Genomic DNA, 20,907 nt, shown 5'->3' with positions numbered 1-20,907 from the left:
CACAATAATAGTTAATAATATAGTAACATACTAATAATTAATTGGCATTTCTAGGCTGTTTGAGGCCCAAAGAGATATAATTATGAGGTTTCTTAATCCAAGGATACCATCATATTCACACCATAATAGCTCTGTGATTAACAGAAGCAGAGAAAATTAGCATATAGATTCAGGGTGAGATAAACTTCCCTATGAATAATTCTTTCATCAATTAAAAAAAAAAGATTGTGTGCTCAAGTGCACACATGTGGATGCCTACAGAGGTCAGGAGAGGGTGTGGGATCCTGAATTGACAGTTATAGGAGATTGTGGGTAACCACCTGAGGCAGGTTCTGGAAGAGCAGGGGGTGCACTTGACCGCCTCTCCAGCCTCCAGTCCCTGCCATGTTTACTGTTTTCCCTTTATAGTTTAAACCCTGGCTGCATAGGTGGGGACGACAGAGAACAGTATAACTTTACAAAGCCATGAAAGTGTAGGTGGTGGTTCCAGTGGGCTGGGGAGTCCAGGCCTTGTGTGGAAGGTGAAGAGATCTGGGATAGGGAATGTCCATGAGTAAATCAAGAACAATTTTGCAGCACACGGTGGTGGACACCTTTAACCCCATCCCTAGGAAGGCAGGGGTAGGTAGATCTCTGAGTTCAAGGCCAACCAGGGCTTCATAATGAGACTGTCTTAAAACAAACGTGCTCAGCCAGGATGATATCAATATCCACTGAGCAGCTGGCCTCCCTAACTTCTCCCCACATGGCTTGGGCCTGATGTTTAATCCCAAGAGACAGAATTAATCCAGACCCAGTGAGGGTTTAGGATCTGACAGCTCCCAGGCTGGCATCAGAGTTCCGGCATTGGCGCTTAATCACTTATGACTGTGGGTAACTAAGTTCACCTTCTGAATTTTGGTTTATAAAGTCAGGGAGTTGTTAGGCATTTGGGTTTGGGATATCGACACTTAGATTGAACTCGGCACAAGGAGAGTCCACAATTGTTACTTAGCTATGACTAGGGCTACTTTGCTCCTAGCTGGAAGTCTGGGACTTTTGTGTCCCTCAAAGGGTCCTGTTATCTGGGGGGCACCAGGTGCAGGGAGTCACAACTAATTCTTTACCCAGGTGACAGCTCACCATGCTCAACTGACTTGGCAGCCATCTGTATCTCTGGACACAACTCACGAAAGGATCCAGACAAATTTGGGCTGTTGGGTAGATGCTGGGGTATCTTTGAGATTCAAGAGCTGTGTGAAGCAGGTCTGGGTGTCAGTGAGTGACCCAGTGGGGACAGAAGCTGCTAGTTGGGACTAGAAAGGGGCCATTGGGTACAGGGTGAAATGGGTACTCAATATGGAAAAGTATGGGGGGGGTCCTTAGCTCATGGTCCTGAATTTGATGTGATCCTCCCCCAGCATGTCCCTCCCCCAGCAAGTCCCTTAGGAGTCAGATACCACATCTAGAAAGGGACACTAATTGTGTCTGCCTCCAAGAGTTACTGTAGTCACTTGAGAACTTGTGCGATCCAGGGCCTGCAGCTCCGCACCCCATGGAATGCTGCTCCCAGCCTCCCGGTCATGTGTACACATGCACACTTCACACACACATTTGTTTCTAATCTCTGCTCTAACCTGGTCGCCACAGCTGCCAAACAGCTCCATCAGTTCTTTATAGCCTGAGCAGTAAAACGGCTCCCTCCCTGATTTGGTCACATGAGGTCATTAAAATCCCTATTCCACTAAACCTTTGTGCTGAAATCCTATTCTCATAGCACTCATCCAAGAAGGAGGAACACAACCAGCACTCAGCCTCACATATGATCTTCCATGTTTTGGCAGCTTGTGGAAGTCTCTGAGCCACACACGACTTCAGCAAGTAACAAACACACCAGGCCCCTGCCCTCTGCTGCACTCCAGTCTATAGACGCCCTTCCAAAGGTCCCATCCCAGACACCCTCCAATCACCACAGTGAGACCGATTAACAACAACAAAAAAAAAAAAACAAAAAAAAAAAACAAAAAACAAAAAACAAACAAAAAAAAAACACACACACACATAAAATTTCTTTACTTCTGCGTCTCCCCTTGTAAGAGGAGGCTGGAAATAAAGGGGATTTAATAAAAAAAAAATGGCATAATTAGTTAAATACCTCTCCGTTAGGCTCTCTCCTGCAGAGAGACTAGTCCCAGACAGCTATGACCCTAGGGACCCCAGGGTGGCACTAGGTGTGGCTAGGGAAGGCTAGGTGCCAGAGGCTCCCTGCCCGGCCTTGCTGCATCAGGAAGCCAAACAGGAGGTGGGCAGGATACATCACCACCTTAGAAAGTCCCTAAGGAACTTCCAGAGCTTGGTGACCCAGAGATTGGCACCGAGGTCAGACAGGTACTGGATTTCGGGCGTGAGCATGCGCCGGCAGAGCTGCTCGTGTTGTGGCCCGATGCTCTTCTTGAGGTTGTAACCCAGGATGGACTTGATGCCCAGGGGTTGCCAGGGCTGCATGGCCGAGTCCTGGATGGCCTCAGCACCAACTGCTTGGCCGCCATCTATGCAGATGTGGCGCATGTGCTCGTTCGCTTGGCGCAGCTCGGCTACCTCGCGCGCCATGCGCTCACGCCCGAAAGCTTCCACCTTTCGCCAGAAGCTGGCGTTGAAGTGACGGTAGAGGCGCACGTCCAGCAGGTTCCAGGCGGTGGCTCGGCGGTACAGCTCGCCAGAGAGCCGCGGAACCGGCGAGTCGCGCCGCGCATTGAGCTTGAAATACAGCACGTCCTCCAGGTCCCAGCACAGCAGCTCTCGGAGCAGCACCAGGGATTCGTCGAAGTACTCCTGCAGTAGCACCAAGTGGAAGCGGCGCTCCACCTCCAGGATGTGCTCCTGCACGCGCGGGCTGGCCGGGTCCAGGCTACTATCATAGCCCAGATCGAAGAAGAGCAGGTTGCGGAGGTAGTGCGCGTTGTAGCTGCTCGGGTCGTAGTAGCGATCGGGGTCCTGCAGGAACTCGGCCAGCTTGTCGCGGCTCGACAGCTTCCAGGTGAGCGGCACCACGGATCCAAAGTAGTGGAAGGAAGACTCGAAGAGACGAGCAGGGTCGCGGATGACGGTGATGAAGGTGGCACCCGGCCGCACCAGCCCGCGCACTTCCTCATAGTGGAAGCGCATGTGGTTGCAGATGATGTTGAAGCACGCCCCAGGCCGGTAGTCCTGCACCAGGCTTCGTGCAAAGTACGACGGGTAGTGGAAGTCGTTTCGGCCATTGGGGAAAGCGAACTTGAGCTCGTGCTTCTGGCCGAAGCGGAACAGGATGTTGAGCAGTGTGCTGCTGGCGGTCTTGTGCGTCTTCATGAACACAATATCTCGCCGAGGTTGACACCCTCCTGCTGAGCCGTTGGCGGGAGTGGCTGCCACTGGCTCATTGGGAATAGGGGAGCAGGGTGCTGCAGCCTCTGAGGTCCTGGAGGAGACAGGGGTGGAGAAGTCAGCGGGTTGCGGGTGACAGTACCATCGGGGAATTGGGAAGGGTCTGAGCTGGACCAGCCAGGCAGCCACAATCCTCTCATGCAGCCCTGAAGGTTTAACCCCATTGTTTTATGGGTACTAGAAAAGCACTTTACCAACTGAGCCCCAATTTCCCCTGCCCAAGATTGTTGGGAATTTGGGTTTTTTTTGTTTTGTTTTTAAATTATTTATTTTTATTCTATATACCTTGGTGTTCTGCCTGCACTTATGTCCGTGTGAGAGTGTCAGGTCCCCTGATACTGGAATTCCAGACCATTGTGATCTGCTATGTGGGTGCTGGGAATTGAACCAAGGTCCTTTGAAAGAATCTTAACAGCTGAGCTATCTCCTTAGCTCCTTGTTTTGTTTCATTAAAATCACTTCCTGGCAATGATTTTCAGATTACCCTAGAACGGCTAAATGAAGAGCAAGCGGCACCAGATGTATGCTGCGCAGCCTCACAAGGAGATGGGAGAGCCCGGCTGCTTAAGAAGAGGGACACAGTCGCATAGGCCTAAGTTTGAAAAGTCCGAATCTGGACTCTTATGCCAGATAGGTATTCTGGGACAAACCACAGTCTGTCTCTATCCTGGACCTTACTGTGGCCCTGTTGGGGCCTCAGATTATAATTCAAGTCTTAGCCACAGTGTTGGATGATTTTCCTGCTCTGTGGGCCAGGCACACACTGAGGCCTGGGTTGCACCAAGAGTTCTGCCAGAATGTCTGCCCAGTACATCATGGTGCAGGTGGTACTGGGTAGTTGTCCAATAGAAAGCTTCCACTGTAGACCATGAAGGTGCCCGCCCCATGCCCACTTTGATGTCACTCACGTGAAGGCCATGTTGGGATACAGTGGAGGTACCACATAGGAGTACAGCAGCAATAGGAAACTGGTGAAGAGAGCTCCCAGCAGTAACCCCTTGGCCTTGGACTTGCAGGGCTTCTTTGGCAGCAGAGTCATCTCAGGAAACCCCTAGGGACAGTGAAGACAGAACAGAGGGGTCAAGACATTAGTCCCAGGGAGTTTCCATCGCTGCCAGGGCTCGCAAAGGGTACTGCTTTTGCCAGCTCTGTGGACTCTGGGGCAGTGTCAGAACCTTAGAAGACAGCGAACTCAACTCAAAGAGAGCAGGCGAAATGGACAGAGAGAAAAGTCTGCCGAGTGTGGTTCTAACTTTTAGTCAAATAATAAGGACACAGGTGATGACTGCCGTCTTTGCAGATGTTTTGGGTTTTATGATGAATGCATTTTGGGAAACAAAGGAGAAAATCCCGTCTCAGCCCTAGGCCTCGGTTCATACGGAAGGCTACAATCTTTTCTATTTCAGAGGGCGGGGCCAGCCTTCCCTATCCCCCTGTACCACCTTTCCTGCTGGAACTTAAACAAACAAACAAATAAACAAATGAACAAATACATTTAGTTGTATAGTTATGTTCCAAATACCACATAAAATGTACATATTAGCCGGGTGTGGTGGTGCATGCCTTTAATCCCAGCACTTGGGAGGCAGAGGCAGGCGGATTTCTGAGTTCGAGGTCAGCCTGGTCTACAGAGTGAGTTCCAGGACAGCCAGGGCTACACAGAGAAACCCTGTCTTGAAAAACAATAAAACAAAAAACCAAAACAAAAAACCAAAACAACAACAACAAAAAACCAAAACTGTTGAGTCAGCTGGGCAGTGGTGGCACACGCCTTTAGTTCTAGTCCTTTGGAGGCAGAGGCAGGCAGGTCTCTGTGAGTTTGAGGGCCAGCCTGGTCTACAGAGCAAGTTCTAGGACCACCAGGGTTACACAGAGAAACACTGTCTTAAAAACAAACAAACAAAACTACTAACTCACTTTCACAGGGTGTCTTGGTGAGTTTTTGTTATTTGTTTGGGGTGCCAATGTGATGTGGACGCAGTAGCCTTATCCATAGGAGACAGAGCTGTCAACGGTAATGGTTGAGGTCTGAGCTGCTGGGGTAAGGGAACATTTCTACTTCCCCATAGGTGTACAGAAAAGGCTGAAACTTTCCATTTCTCCCCTAGCTGATGCTTCCAAGCCCCCGAGGCTACAGAAGGTCATCCACACCGCCCTGTGGTCATGCGTGGCACGTCACCAAGTGCATGTGGAGCACCACTTCCTGGTAGCCTCCCTGGGAAAGTGACCTAAGGCACCCATGACTGTGGGCTGAGAGAATTCCTCCAGGCCCACCCCCAGGAGAGGAGGCAGCATGCTCTGAGCCCTTGGCTTGTCACCTCAAAGCAAAGAACATAGTGAGGAAATCAGCAGAGGAAGAAGCCATACTGGAGGACTGTTTCCTCTCCTGTGACAATGAGAGACGCATTGCTCATGTTAGGCTGGGTAAAGGCTGGGGAGAGTATTCCCAGAGGGCCAGTGATGCCAAATGTGGTTCACTGACATGCCACTGCTCTTGGGAAACACAAGGATACACAAGTGTATGGAGTCGTGTGTGTCAAAGGTGTTCATGGCAACCTGATTAGAAGCGGAAAGTGGGAGAAAGAAACAATTTCAGTGAGCGGCAGCAAGGGACAAGGTCCGTTCCCAGAAGTCATCTATAGATGGAAAGAAAGAAAGAAAGAAAGAAAGAAAGAAAGAAAGAAAGAAAGAAAGAAAGAAAGAAAGAAAGAAAGAAAGGAAGGAAGGAAGGAAGGAAGGAAGGAGGCTGGAGAGATGGCTCAGTTCTTAAGAGCGCCAACTGCTCTTCCGGAGGTCCTGAGTTCAAATCCCAGCAACCACATGATGTCTATTCTAGACACTTACACACACACACACACACACACACAGAGAGAGAGAGAGAGAGAGAGAGAGAGAGAGAGAGACAGAGACAGAGACAGAGACAGAGATGCAAACACACATTAGAATAAATACATTTCAACCAGGCAAAACGATATACACCTTTAATCCCAACACTTGGGAGACAGAGTCAGGAATATCTCTAAGAGTTTGTCACCAGCCTGGTTTACATAACTAGTTCCAGGGTAACCAGGGCTACATAGTGAGACACAGTCTCAAAAACAGAAACAAAACAAAACAAAACAAAAACAATAATCCTCAAAAAAAAAAAAAAACACCCTGGAAAATTCTGGAGTGATACTCACCGCTCCTCCCAGTCCATACGTGTACCTAGGTCAACATACATGAAAGCCTGGACAGAAGCAAACATCTACTGAAGGGCAGTGAAGAGCAACTGAGCTTCACCAAAAATGCTTAGAACCAGAGATGGTTCTGACTTGGCCGTTTCCATTTTGAGCTATGTTCATGTGCATAAAGAGACATCTTAGAGGACCTGAGCTATGTTCATGTGCATAAAGAGACATCTTAGAGGACCTGAGCTATGTTCATGTGCATAAAGAGACATCTTAGAGGACCTGAGCTATGTTCATGTGCATAAAGAGACATCTTAGAGGACCTGAGCTATGTTCATGTGCATAAAGAGACATCTTAGAGGACCTGAGCTATGTTCATGTGCATAAAGAGACATCTTAGAGGACCTGAGCTATGTTCATGTGCATAAAGAGACATCTTAGAGGACCTGAGCTATGTTCATGTGCATAAAGAGACATCTTAGAGGACCTGAGCTATGTTCATGTGCATAAAGAGACATCTTAGAGGACCTGAGCTATGTTCATGTGCATAAAAAGATATCTTAGAGGACCTGGGGAGATGTACAGCTGGCAAAAATCTTTGCTACTCAAGCATAAAGAGAAGTTCACTTTTCCTAACACCCCATTAAAAACAAAAGCTAGCCGCAGGGCACATTTGTAATTCTAGTTCTGGGTTGGCAGAGGGGTGAACTCGCAGAGCGCAGTGGCCAGCCAGCTTAGTCAGTCGTGGGAGCTTCAGGTTTAATAAGAGACCCTGCCTCACAAAGTAAGGTGGGTGAAGCTGGGCATGGTGGAGCACACCTTTAATCCCAGGATTCAGGAAGCAGAGACGGGGGCGGAGGGGGGGGGATCTCTCATTTTGAGGCCAGCCTGGTCTACAGAGTGAGTTCCAGTACAGCCAGGGCTACACAAAGAAACCCTGTCTCGAAAAACCAAACTAACAGAGGTGGAAAGCAAAGAAGACACTTTGTGCTGACCTTGGACTCCACATGCATGTGCATACATACATGTCTGTCATACTCAGCCAGAAAGAATGCTATACGATATTTGTATCACACCAATGTTTTGACTATGACTTGTCGCATGAGGTCAGCTCTGGAATTTTCCACTTGTGGAGTCATGTTGATATTTAAAAAGTTTCAGATTTTAGATCATCTTTAATTTCAGATTTTGGATTAAGGATCTCAACCTGCGTTCTACATTTCCAGATCCAATCCTCTGAGTGTATCTGGGGAGGGGTATAGAAAGAAATATTTCTCTAATCAGTTTCACAACAGTTACATTTCATGTATACTATTTAATAGGAAAGGGCACAATAGCCTCTAGATCAGGTTAGGGATTTTATACAGAGAGCGCTCTTTTTTTCCTAAGCAGTGCTGGGATCTGCCTGGGGCCTCCAGCATTCCAAGCAAGAATTCTCTACTGCGCTATGCACCTGCTCACAGTTTAAAATTTACAAAGTACACGTGACTGTAACCCTAGGGTTCGCTGGGGGTCAAGCATTCAGGCCAGCCTGGGCTATATCATAAGACAGTGTCACAAAACCCAAACCAAACTAACAAAAACCCCCAAAACCAAAAAACCCAAAACCCAAAAAACGTAGTCAGCACAGGGACCAGGAAGGGAGGGCGTGGACCTCAGTATCTGGTTTATTGCTTGCTTGTTTTAGAGGCAGGGTCTCACTGTGTAGTCCTGGCTGTCCTGGAACTCACTCTGTAGACCAGGCTGCCTCAACTCATTGAGATCCACCTGCCTCTGTGCTGGGATTAAAGGCTTATGGCCACCAAGCTCAGTTGGGCCCCTCAGGGCTTTGCCACTGACTTCTGACAAGCCAGGGATTCCCCTGGGAATCTGTGTCTCATCTGTAAGCTGGAGAGAAGCTGAAGAGGGGAATCTGGCTGGACCCCGGGGAGCCTCCTGAGCAGTCAGCACACTGGTATGGCTCGGTTAGCTACAACCCTCCTGAGTTCTGGGCAAGGAGCTGTGGTAGGGGGCTGAGAGGAGCTGCCCACAAATCTGCCGGATGAGTTCCCGTCAGCCGCCAGCCTTCTGTGGAGGATAGGGAGTGGGAGGCTATCAGAAAGCCAGCGTATGGAGCAAGAACTCAGGCCAGGAACAGACAGTAAGCATAAGGTTCTAGTTTTTCTAGTGTTAGAGGGATGAAGATTCTCGTAGCTGGCTCTCTGCTAAGCCTGAGGGCCCACCCTATCGCGCCCCACTCACCAGAGTACTTTCCGGAACTCCGAGTAGCTTCAATGATGGAGGGCTACGGTGGAGGACTGGCAGTAGGGGGCAGACCAGCATCCTAAGCTGCCAATCAGGGGCTTCCTGACCTCACCCAGGACAGCGTCCTCCCCGACCCGCGAAACATCACGGATTCATTCATTCTACTGTCTGGGTTTTTCGAAACCTCACTAGGTCCACCATGTGTGTACTAAGCCCCTTGAGTCTCTGCTAGAAGTCATGCAATGGTACAGGAGCTTTCCCACAGCAACTACGCAATTCCACTCAGGGGATGCCACTGTGTCGAACCATCACCCCATTTTGTAGATAGGGAGAATAAGGTCCAATGGGTGGCAAGGTTTGCTCAATGTCACTCAGCAAATAAGGGCAGGGCAGGATTTTGAGCCAGTGTTTGTGGCTCTCCCATATGTAGCATTTTGTATGTAGCAGCTCATGTCTGGGGTATCTGAAGCTGGGGGTGAGGTGAGGGAGGGGCAGGAGTGAAAGGTCAAGGCGTAGCCTGGGCTCTGTCCTAGGAACATAGAACTGTCTGACCTTGGTGGGCAGAGCTGACGGCTAATATGAAGGGGTGAGAAATAAAAGGGATCCTGGTGGCTGGTTCTTCTGGGCCAGCTTCTTGTATTCAAGGCTCCCCACTCCCTTGCTGTCTGACCTCTGGGAATATGGTAACAAAACCCCTCCTCTCTCCAATTTCAGTCTCCTCCAGCAGATGCCGGACACAAAGTAGCGAAGTCACTAGAGAAGTCACTAGAAGAGCCTCCGAGCAAACTAAGGCTAGAAATTTGCTGCCTAGTACTCAGGAGCGGGGCTGGAGGGGGAACCATCCCAGAGCTCTGTGGTTCCAATGACAGATGATCAGAGTATTAATTATTAATAGCAGTGACAATTAGCCATTGTCATCATTGTTGATCACGGGCCCAGTCCTGCCTCACAGGAGAGGTATACCCCCACACACTTTTGACCCAGCTGCAGGTAATTCACCCCAGAGATTCTTGAGCCTGGCACTTGGTGAATGTTTGGTAAATGATACCTCATGGCCTGGGCATCTGGGGGAAGAGAGTAGATCAGACCTTTAATCAGGCAGCTACCACCTGGGTGACAGTCTTAAGGGGAGATAGCCTATTGGTGAGACAGACCTACTGTGAGGCTCATGCATGGCATGGATATCAAAGGCCCCAAGAAGGTAATTGTGGTAAAGTCTGTTTAGTGTGCATCGGCCCCTGGGTTCTGTCCCCAGCATTAAGGAGGGTGGTGGTGGTGGTGATGATGGTGGTGGTGATGATGGTGGTGGTGGTGGTGGTGATAATGACTACCACATATTCACTATCCCTTACTGGGTGTGAGAGTGCATGCCTACAATCCAAGCACTTAGGCCAGAGAGAGTGGGTTGTAGATCAAGACTTTGTCTTAAAGGGACAAATAAACTTCCCGTGCCCTGCCATGAGTGAGCCAAACACAGACGTCATATGTGAGAGTCACTCATTCAGTCACAAGAACATGCATGTGAGAGAACACATGAGAGACCCAGAGAGAGCCAGTACCTACAGGCAGGATTCTGATCTTAAAGCCCAGATCTGAAGCCAGGTATGGTGGTACATACCTGTAATCCCAACAGCTCAGGGGACAGAGGCAGGAGGAGGGTGATCTTGTGGACAGAGAGACCTGTTTCAAGGAACTAAGTATGAAGGCAAGACGGCTCTGCTGGTAAAGAAAAGGCGCTTGCTACCAAAACTGATAACCTAAGTTTGATCCCCAGGTCCAGGAAGTTGTGCTCTGACCTCCACACTCTCACCTCTTCCCCATAATAACTAATTAAATATAATTTTAAGTGCCAAAACACACATACATACACCCATTCACTCACACTCCAGCTTGCTGTATGCCCTAAGCAAGACTGTCTTCTTCTAATTTCTCCTCTAAAAACAATACCAATAGTCTGTCATTATGGGATGCTCAATGTTTAGATGGAACACAGACTCAGGGCTTGCACAGGGCAGACATTTGCTCTACTGATCATTACTCTGTCCCTCCCATGGTCCCAGGCTGGCCCCACTCTGTTGTGTGCACACTAGCCGAAACAGTCTGATAGAAAATGGTTGGCACTGAAGAGTACTTTTCCAGAGAAGGAGGGAAACCAAATCTCAGAGAAGGCAACAATATTCTCAAGGTCACACAGCACAGGGGAAGCAGAAGGTGTGACTAGAAAAATAAGTTCTGTACCTCCCGCTGCTCATGATGGGGCCGAAGCCGAACCGGGCCCTAGGATCGACGGTTCCCTTGTCTTTCCCTCATTAATTCCTAGTTTCATGGGCTAGCCAGCCACATCATCCTGAGAACTGGTAGCAAGCCAAACCCAACATCCTCCAGGTCACCTAGGACCCTGCAGGACCAAAGGAAAAGCAGGGCCCATCCACTACAACCTCCACACTGTGAAACTTGCCCAGGTTGGTACTGCTGGCTGAGAGTGCTAGCACCACACAGACCCTCTGCTCTCCCTGCTGGACACAGGGGGCACACTCACCTTGGGCCGTGACTGTCTGCCCTTTTCCTCTCCCAACACCCAGGCTGCCTCTGCAGTCAGAGACAAGAATGCTCCAATGATACCCAGCAGGCAGCTAGCTGGCTCCGTCCACACCCCCACAACCCAGTGCTTATGAATATGTATGAGCTCCCTCCCTAGGGATAATGAATGGAATGCCCAGGTGCCATGGTCTTCTTGCTGTCCCCTGGCTGGACAGCCCTGGGTGACCCGCTCCCCTCTTTAGACCCCAACATCCAGGTAGCTCATTTACCTAAGAGCTCAGAAAGGTTCTAGGTGCCCTTGGGCCAAGGGCACAGACACCACAAGCTTGAAGACAAAGACCGTGAGGGAAACTGGAAAGAGGTGAACTGGTACACACACCTATGTGCACAGCTTATTCAGACTTTCTGGATGCTCTCTGGGTCAACTACCCATCTCAGGCCCATCATATAAAAAAGAAACTAAGGCCCACAGAGGCAGAGCATGGAACAACAAAGTCACAGGCCAAACACACACCTACAAGTAGCTCAGACCTAAAGATGCTAATATGTACCAGACACAGACTTTTATTGGCTAATACAGGACCCCCAGGGTGATAGCTAATAGACGGAGGCATCCAGAGGAAGCCCGGCTTCTCTGAACATGAAGTCCTTCATCATCAAAGAGTTTATGCCATGCTGGGCAGCCTACCTGAGCAAATAATAGGGTCACATGCCTAGACCCATTTTGCAGGTTTGGGGCTTGGCTGGAGATGGTGTCCCGGGGCCTTGGAGGGAATCTCCTAGCTTGAAACTCCTAGATTCCTGCTCTTAACCTGAAACTCAAGCTTAGCCAGCACAGCAATCTCAGGTCTAGCTGTTTCCTGTTAGCTTTGTCCCTTATCAGAGGGACTTTGTTGAGGCCATCCCTTCCTAGATGCCTTCACTTTCATAATGGCTCCACAGAAGGCTCTAGAGACACATAAAATCATGGTTAATAACAGTCTGTGTAAAGCCTGGGACTGTCACCAGTCTGTCCACAGAGGCTGTCCTCTCACTCTTACCCTTACTGAGTAAAGCTCCTCCCTCGGCCCTCTTTCCCTTTAAGGTTCTGTTTGCTGTTTGTGCTGTCTTGTCCTGCTCCCTCTCCAATGCTCTCTCACTTGAAGGTGCAGTTTTGAGGCTCTTTCTCCTAATAACCAATCCCTAAAGGTATACAGGTATATCGGCTCTTTTTAAGGACCACCCTGACTGGGAGGCAGTTTTACCTTTTTTTTTTTTTTTTTTTTTCTAATATGCATCAGTTTTTCTGCCTTCTGGGTTGACCTAGTTTGAAGGCAGCTTTATGGTATCAATGAGACAGCAAGATGGTACTTATGCTTCCACTTGATTGATTTATGGCCATGTCTATGCAGGTATTTTCTTGATTGCCAATTGATGTAGGAGTGTCCAGTTGGCGTGGGAAAACCATCTCCGGTGAGTAGGCCTGGAGAGGCTGCTTAACACGATCCAGTGAGTAAGGCACTAAACAGTGTTTTCTGCTTTAAACCCCTGCCTTGAGCTACTGTCTTAGCATCCCCAAGGATGAACTGTAGCCTGTAAGCTAAAATAAATCCTCTCCCTCACATGTTGTTTTTTAGCCACGGTGTTTATCAAAAGCAATAGAAACCTAACTAGACAGAAATGGGTACCAGAAAACAGGGGTATGGCTATGACAGACATGACTGTAGGCCTTGTTGTTTGGGGTTGGTTGGTTTGTTTGTTTTTGTTATTTTTGAGAAGTGTGTATTTGGAACTTTGAGTGGGAAGAACCACGAAGTGCTCAGAGTTGATGATCTGTGGGAAGCTGGAAGATAAGATAATGCTAAGAGAAATGTAGACAGTGGAGACCTGGCCGATGACATCCCCTCAGGGCTAATTGTATGATATTTTAGATTAAGAATCTGTGGAAGAGTGAGTGCACGCCTTTAATCCCAGCACTTGGGAGGCAGAGGCAGGCGGACTTCTGAGTTCCAGGCCAGCCTGATCTACAAAGTGAGTTCCAGGACAGCCAGGGCTGCACAGAGAAACCCTGTCTCGAAAACCAAAAACAAAACAAAACAAAACAAAAAAAGAATCTGTGGAAGTGTTGGCGAGATGGCTCATTGGTTAAGAGCACTGGCTGCTCTTCCAGAGGTCCTGAGTTCAATTCCCAGTAACCACATGGTGACCCACAACCACCTGTAATGAGATACAATGCCCTCTTCTGGTGTGTCTGAAGAGAGTGACAGTGTACTCACATATATAAAATTAATAATTTTTTAAAGTTTTTTTTTAATAATCTGTGGACGCTTTGCTTTACTGGGACAATTGGTGCTTGCTAATCAGGGCTGAGAAATCAGGTGTGATGAAGAAGAGACCAGCATCATTGAGACAAAGTCCTCAGGGTCCGCACACAGAAGCTGTGGTACAGGGAAGCTGCTGCTGCATCTCAAGCTGATAACCGAATACCCGTGGGGAGTTTTTATCACGTAAGAGGGCTCAGCCCGCTGTGGGGGGTATCATCCCTAGGCAGAAAGCAAACTAGAATAGACCTTTTATGTTCATTACACAGACAAGGATTCTGAGGACCAGATGTTAAAAAAGCTGCCTTGTTATACACTGTAAAGAATGAATGTATTCATTAGAGCAAAACTGTACATCTGTACTTAGATGAAAGGGCCTGAGATGGTACCGAATGTAAAGTGTAGTTCCCCAGGGAATGGGGTCACTTACCCTCACTGACACAATCTGATTCCCTACATGCAATGTGAATATATATATGCATTCATATCTTACCAGAGTCTATATTACTTTGGAAAATAGTGAATCTTTATAAATAATGGGCCAGCAAGATGTCTCAGCAGGTAAAGGTGTTTGCCTCAAGCCTGATAACTCGAGTTTGATCTCCAGAACCCACATGGTGGAGAGAAAGACAATTCCTGGGTGTTGCCTTCTGACCTGCAAGCACACACACTCGGGGCACACCTCATGTTTCTGAGGCAGGCATACTGCTCTTTCCAAACCTTAGTGTCCGCCATGGAAAGGCATAGGCAATGACAGAACAGAGCTGGGGAGGATGGAGCACACAGGGGACCTCCTTCTGGGAGGAGGCACTTCTGGGAGGTGTGGGGTGAGGCTCTCTGGAGTGGGGTCCCAGAGCAGAGAAGGGGAGCATTGGTTGCCTAGCAGGGCATTTATCTGCACCCTAACTTGTTGGCTCACAGGACGCCTCCAAGCTCACAGTCCTGACTCTTGTCACCCTTATTCTCCTTGGCTGGAGCTGTGAAGTCAATGGTTCTAGGCTCTCATGATTTGGAAGGCAGTTCTTTTTTCTTTTTCTTTTTCCTTTTCTTCTTTTTCTTTTTAAAGATTTATTTATTTATTATATGTAAGTACACTGTAGCTGTCTTCAGACACTCCAGAAGAGGGCGTCAGATCTCATTACAGATGGTTGTGAACCACCATGTGGGTGCTGGGATTGTTCAGGACCTCTGGAAGAGCAGTCAGTGCTCTTAACCGCTGAGCCACCTCTCAGTTCTTAATGTCGCCTGCTCCTTCCCTCCTCTGTTCTCTCAGTTGTGCTTCTTCTTCTTTCCCTTTTTCCCTGTGTGTGTGTATGTGTGTGCACACGTGCACCCGTGTTCCTTGTATAGACCAGCTTTTTCCCTGTGTGTGTATGTGTCTGTGTGTGTGTTTGTGTATGTATCTGTCTTGTGTAGACCAGCTCACTATGCTCCTGACTGATTTCAAACTGATGATCCTCCTGTTCAGTTTCCCAAATGCTAGCAATACAAGCATGTGCCACAATGCCTAGCAACCTATTGTTTCAAAGGGCAATCATGTAATCGCAACACACACACACACACACACACACACACACACACACACAGAGTGCCCAACAGAATAGCTCAGTATTATATGCTAGCACTAAGTAACAGGTGGAGAAATGAGTCCAGTAACTGTGGCAAAGCTAGAACTTGAAGCATATTCACAGCTCTCTGAGACACTACCCTGCTTATGCAAAAGCGCCAGCCTTCCTGGTAGCAGATCCAAGTACCCAAAGCAGCTCACCTCGCTAATGGGCAGTGGCAAATCACAGATGTCAACGAGAAACCAAACCACTCCATTAACACACAGACACACACAGACACACACACACACAGACACACACACACACACACACACACACACACACACACACACACAACCAGGGCTAAACACAGGAGTCCGTAATAAATATACTCGATACTTTATACTCGTCACAGTCTGAAGATGTACTTGACTGTGCAACCACACGGCATGGTAGACAAGGTTTATGGACGCACTGCACATGCCACGCACAACGCTCTGGCTAAGCAAGCACACCCACTGTCCATTGCAGGATGCCCTTAATACAATCCTGCTCCCAAGTCCGGAAACAGGGTGATCACTGGCAAGAAACTGTTTGTATCCTAACACTTAAAGGTACAGCTATGCTCTCTCAGTCTCTCTGGGAAGATCCAAAAGTGAGAAGTGTGCAGTCCTTAGCTCGGTGCTTGGCCCGGGCAGTGGATCTGGTTATGTTCATGGACAACTTAGGTCCTTTTAGATCAATAGACTTCAATGACCTATGTTCCCATGATTTATACACAACTTGCCTCAACTCGCATTCCACACCCAGTAAAATTGACAGAGTGCCCACAGAAAGACTGTGGGCCTAACCTCCCTGCCCACACCCAGTAAAATTGACAGAGTGCCCACAGAAAGACTGTGGGCCTAACCTCCCTATCCACACCCAGGGCAAGATGGGAGTGTCACAGAAAGGGTCTGACTGTGGGCCTAACCTCCCTGCCCTGGAGAGAGATCTCACCTGATGACTCCAGGTCTCCAGTCTGGTAACCTTTGGGGTACTTCTGCTCCATCCCGCTGTGTCTTCTCTAGTCATTCACATTTCATGGAGTCAAACCAAAGCAAGAAGCTTGCCCCAAGCCACTGAGGGGGCCTAGAGTCCCCCATTGCCATTGTCCTGTGAGTCACTGCTTTCCTGCAAGTGCTTGTTTGTTCTTCCTTGGAGCCCAGTGAGAGGCACTGTGAGTGACAGATTTATGAGAACTCAGCACAGAACCCAGGAAGCAAAAGAGATGCCCAGGAAGGCATCTTTCCTCCAGTTTGGGCAAGAGGACTTCTGGGTAGGGCTGGGATCCTGAGACAGGGACCAAAAAACAAAACAAAACAAAACAAAACAAAACAAACAAAAACGCACACTGTGGTTTGCAGTGAACTCAGCCATTTCCCAACGGTGTGACCTTCAGCAAGTCACTGACTCCTTGAGCCTCAGTATCTTCCCTCTAGATAAGTAGCAAGGAAGCCTGAAGGCACAGTGCAGATCAGCTCACCCCCTCCAGAGAGGAAGAGATTGAGTTCTGATCGGCTCTCCCTCCACACCCCTTTCCTCCTGAAGATTTCCAGGGCATCCTCACCCTCAGCCCAGTAACCTCTGGTGTCAGGTGTCAGTCCCTGCAGCCAGATGTGTGCCTGTCATCACAACCAGCTCAGGAAGGGGCGGGGCGGGGGGGGGTTAAAAAGAGAAGGCTCATGTTGGCCTCTCACTAAGGGAACAGACCAACCTGAGACCCCCTTATGGAGCACTGGTCCATGGCTCCGGAACCGTGTAGTTGTTGCATATAGGATCTTTCCTGTCCTAACTAGACAAGTCTGTCCTTGTCTCCTGGACTCACCTCCTTAGGGGCACACATATGAGAGGCCTTCCCCAAGCACAAGAGTCTGTCATTGCCCAAGGCCCCCCTCTCCCCGGTTTGTACTGTGACAGCCGCCTCTTCTGGGAACGCAGGTAAGGAGCGGGGAGATTCCTGCCTCCTTCTCCACTAGGGCCCAGGCCACAATGTCCAAGAGGATTAATTATTAACGAACTCACAGCACAACAGCTAACCTTCTGGAGCCCCACCCACCCCATTTTTAGGGACTCCGGGGGTCAGGGGAGGAGGGGCACCCAGAGCAGGGCAAGCAATCAGCCAGAGCCTGCAGGATACAGTGTTGGTGAAGCAGCTCTGCAGCATTTCTATATCCCTTGCTGGGCAAACACGATCCATCGATCCAGTAGGCAAGATGTTCAGGAAGTAGGCTGAGGCAGGGCACAGCCAGCGTGAGTACAAGACCTCCCGACATACCTTTGCCCTGTTCTCCTTGGGCTCCGGGTGGCAGGGGTCGGCCCCGGCCCCCGCCGCCGCCGTGGCGCTCACTGGGCGGCGGGGCGCACTCGCCGGGACCCGGCGCGCTGGCAGGCCTGGTCCATGCCCCCGCCCCGCCGCCGCAGCGGCTGCCGCACCCCGCTCTCAACACTCGCCAGGTGAGGCCAGCAGCCTGGCCCGGCCCCTGACGCCAGAGCCAATGGGCGCCACGGCCCCCTCCCCCCCCCCACCCCCTTCCCGTCCTCTCCCCTGCGCCGCCTGCCCAAGAGGCACAGAAGCTGTATTCAGCTCCCTGGGGCGCAATATTGCGCCCCCGCCTCCGGCCTAACAAGGACTATTTGTCTCCGATGGGCCAAGGGGTCCATTGTCCTACTGCCAGCCCAGAAGGGAATAGAGGGTGCCTGGGGCTTGGTGGTAGTGTTGGGGAAGGGAGCCTGGGCTCTGGAGAAAGGGGGCAGGACTAGTTGCCAGCCTTTTATGGACAGCACTGGAGCTCCTCAGAATCCAGTGGAACATAGGTCTTCCTAGCTCCCTCTGATGAGCCAGGAACACATTTGTGGTATCCAAGAAAAACAGGTGAAGAAGCGCCAGGATCCCTGGGCCGAGTCACTTACATGGTTCAGCTAACTTTCCTCTTGAGGATACCTCCTCTAGAGGTCTGGGCAAGTAAGTAGGGGCCTGTTTGAGTTCAGACTGTCCTTCATCCTAAAGGAAAACCAAGGATGGGAACTAATTTGGAATTAACCCCAGCTGTGGGCACTGCAGAACCAGCTGGCCATCGGGTGGCACATGGGCCACGTCAGAGTCCCACTACCCCCGACATTTCTAGGCAACCGTGGAATGGGGAAAATTCCACATCAGCCTGGCTGCCAGGCATTCTTCCATATCTAATGGGCTTGCTGCTCTTTGTCCTTGTGGGCCCTGAGTCACCTCCCAGGCTATAGGTTATGACTTTGAAACTCCTAACCCTTTGTTCCTGCCTCTTGAAACTGCCATGCCAGAACATGGCATCAGATAGAGCCCCCTCCCCCCATCCCACATATACAGTGAAGCCACCAGTTTGGGGGACCTTGGGGTCCACAAGCCAAAGCCTGCAAAACTCTTGCCTTCCTCTTCAGTTGAGGTGCAGCCATGGCAGCACAAAGTCCACATATGGGGCCAATACAAAACAGGTCTGTCAGGCTATCAGGTCCTTAGATTCAGGGAGGGCAAAGTCCAGCCTACCCTGTTTAGGGTATCACCGCCTCTGGGGAATGGCTATGGGAAAGATGTCCTGGGAAGGACTGAATGATCAGAACCCTGACCCTGTCATGATACATGGACAGTTCCAGGTAAGGACCATCATCAGAGGTACCTGGAGTGAGGGGACAGGTCCACAAAGGTCACAAGCTGAGATACCAGCAGTGACCTCACTTGGATGGAAAACTAGGCTATTGCTGCCCTTAGACCTCACGCTCACCTTCCACCTGTACTGGCTTGTTTTGGGTCAACACAAGCTAGTCATCAAAGGAGCCTCTCAGTCGAGGAAACACCTCCATGAGATCCAGCTCTAAGCTGTTCGTGGTGGTGCACACCTTCAATCCCAGCACTCGGGAGGCAGAGGCAGATGGATTTCTGAGTTCGAGGACAGCCAGGGCTACACAGAGAAACTCTGTCTCGGAAAAAAATGGGAGTGAAGGGGTGGGGAAAGAGATCCAGATCTAAGGCATTTTCTCAGTGATCAATGGGGAGGATCCAGCCCACAATGGGTGTTGTCATCCCTGGGCTGGTAGTCCTGGGTTCTTTAAGAAAGCAGGTTGAGCAAACCTTGTAAAGCAAGCTACTAAGCAGCAACCCACCATGGCTTTTACATTAGCTCTGCCCTGAGGATGCAGCCTTGTTTGAGTTCTGTCCTGACTTTCTTCAATAACGGACAGCAACATGGAAGTGTAAGCCAAACAAATGCTTTTCTCCTCAGTCTGCTCTTTGGTTATGGTGTTTCATGTTTCATTGCAGACACAGAAACCCTAAGGCTGGTTGGTACGAGGAATGGGGTTAGCTGTGTTTGGGGAGGATTGTGGAAGGACTTCGGAATGTCGGGCTAGAAAAGGCATTTCCTGTCTGGAGCTCAGTGAGAAGTCCCTGAGGAGCTTAGAGTGTGAAGAACAGGACAGACAATAGAGGCCTGGCTCGTGAAGGGTTAGGAGGAAATTTAGACTCTATCAGGGTTATTTTCTATCATGAATTGAGATTCTGTTGTTCGGAGCAGCTGGAGCTAAAGTCAGCCACAATACACAAGAGAGCAGCAGCACCATTGAAGAGAAACCTTTGCGCTACTGGAACAGTCGATGCTGGTTAACCTGGAGCTAAGAGCTTAGTGAGAATTCAGACTAGAGCCTGCTGATAGTGGCACACCTTTAATCCCAGCACTTGGAGGCAGAGGCAGGCAGATCTCTGAGTCTGAGGTCAGCCTGGTCTATAGAGTTCTAGGACAGTCAGATCTACACAGAGAAACTCTGTCTCGAAATCAAACAAGAGATCAGCATCACTGAGGCGAAATCTTCTGGGAAGTGTTTTCTGAGAACAGATGTGTTCCAGAGGCATCCAAGGACTTGGTTATGTGTAGACATCTCCAAGGTGATACTGGTTTTGAAGACATAAAGAGGTCATGGAGAGCAGCTGATGACCTCTTTATCAAAGCCCAGGAGAGGCCTTTGAAGGTGCAGCCTCAGTGGCAGTTTAAGGATCAGAACTGAAGGGGTCATGCAAAGAAGCTGAAGGCGTGGCACCAAGAAGAGTCTACTCTATGCCTTGATTTTCCTTTTTTCTTTTTGGTTTTTCGAGACAAGGTTTCTCTGTGTAGCCCTGGCTGTCCTGGAACTCACTTTGTAGACCAAGCAGGCCTCGAACTCAGAAATCTGCCTGCCTCTGCCTCCCAAGTGCTGGGATTAAAGGCATGCACCACCACTGCCTGGCTTTGATTTTTCCCTCTTGAAGAATATATAGTTTACTTTTGTGGGAGATAAATTTTATAAGACTGTTTTTTTACTGTTGTTGGTCACGGCTAAGTAAGACTGGACATCTAACTTCTCTACCATTTCTGCAAGCTAAGTATGTTTGCAGAAGAAACTTATCAAGACGATTAACTGCATCTGACTTTCTCCCCATTCCTTTGTGCGCCCTCTGACTTCATTCTCTGTTCCTTGTGTAGAGTTGCTGTCTGTGATTGTACTTGGACGGCTTGCTTGTGGCAGTACCTTCTCTAGTGGACTATCACTGCACAATAAATATAACAGCCCCTGTGGGCCCCATGGGGGGAGGGGTGGAGAAAGTATTTTACAGGAGCCCACAGTTGAGTTTGAATTTTAATAGATTGGCTATTTTAA

The 20,907-nt window shown here is 49.4% G+C and overlaps 1 protein-coding gene and 1 long non-coding RNA gene across 8 annotated transcripts; both read right to left on the bottom strand.

Annotated features, from left to right (window-relative positions):
• Positions 1-2,033: 2,033 nt before the first annotated feature.
• Positions 2,034-17,726, bottom strand: Gal3st1 (galactose-3-O-sulfotransferase 1). 7 transcript variants are annotated; one of them, NM_016922.3, is made up of 4 exons: positions 17,522-17,726; positions 16,204-16,421; positions 4,311-4,453; positions 2,034-3,436 (listed from the first exon to the last, which is right to left on the bottom strand). In NM_016922.3, the coding sequence occupies exons 3-4, from the start codon at positions 4,439-4,441 to the stop codon at positions 2,296-2,298; spliced, it is 1,272 nt and encodes a 423-aa protein (NP_058618.2). In that variant the 5' UTR covers positions 4,442-4,453; positions 16,204-16,421; positions 17,522-17,726; the 3' UTR covers positions 2,034-2,295. The 7 variants fall into 7 exon arrangements, with proteins under 7 accessions (NP_058618.2, NP_001171174.1, NP_001171162.1 ...); NM_001382291.1 differs by having other exon boundaries at positions 2,036-3,436; positions 17,072-17,711; NM_001382290.1 differs by having other exon boundaries at positions 2,036-3,436; positions 16,204-16,536; positions 17,522-17,711.
• On the bottom strand, positions 12,603-16,197 carry Gm46265. The gene is made up of 2 exons (XR_001780153.1): positions 16,115-16,197; positions 12,603-16,055 (listed from the first exon to the last, which is right to left on the bottom strand). It is a non-coding gene; the product is annotated as a predicted gene, 46265 (long non-coding RNA).
• Positions 17,727-20,907: the final 3,181 nt, after the last annotated feature.

The sequence above is a fragment of the Mus musculus genome, chromosome 11 (genome assembly GCF_000001635.26).
Source record: "Mus musculus strain C57BL/6J chromosome 11, GRCm38.p6 C57BL/6J".
Classification (NCBI taxonomy): Eukaryota; Metazoa; Chordata; class Mammalia; order Rodentia; family Muridae; genus Mus; species Mus musculus.
The sequence above is the reverse complement of the archived record's forward strand: the minus strand, read 5'-3'. Positions and strand labels throughout refer to the sequence as shown.

Bases quoted from the DNA above. Each gene is read 5' to 3' on its own strand.
- Gal3st1 (NM_016922.3), bottom strand. From the start codon at position 4,441: ATGACTCTGCTGCCAAAGAAGCCCTGCAAGTCCAAGGCCAAGGGGTTA. The intron at 3,437-4,310 runs GTGAGTGACATC...TGTCTCCTCCAG, and splicing joins TATCCCAACATGGCCTTCAC to GACCTCAGAGGCTGCAGCAC.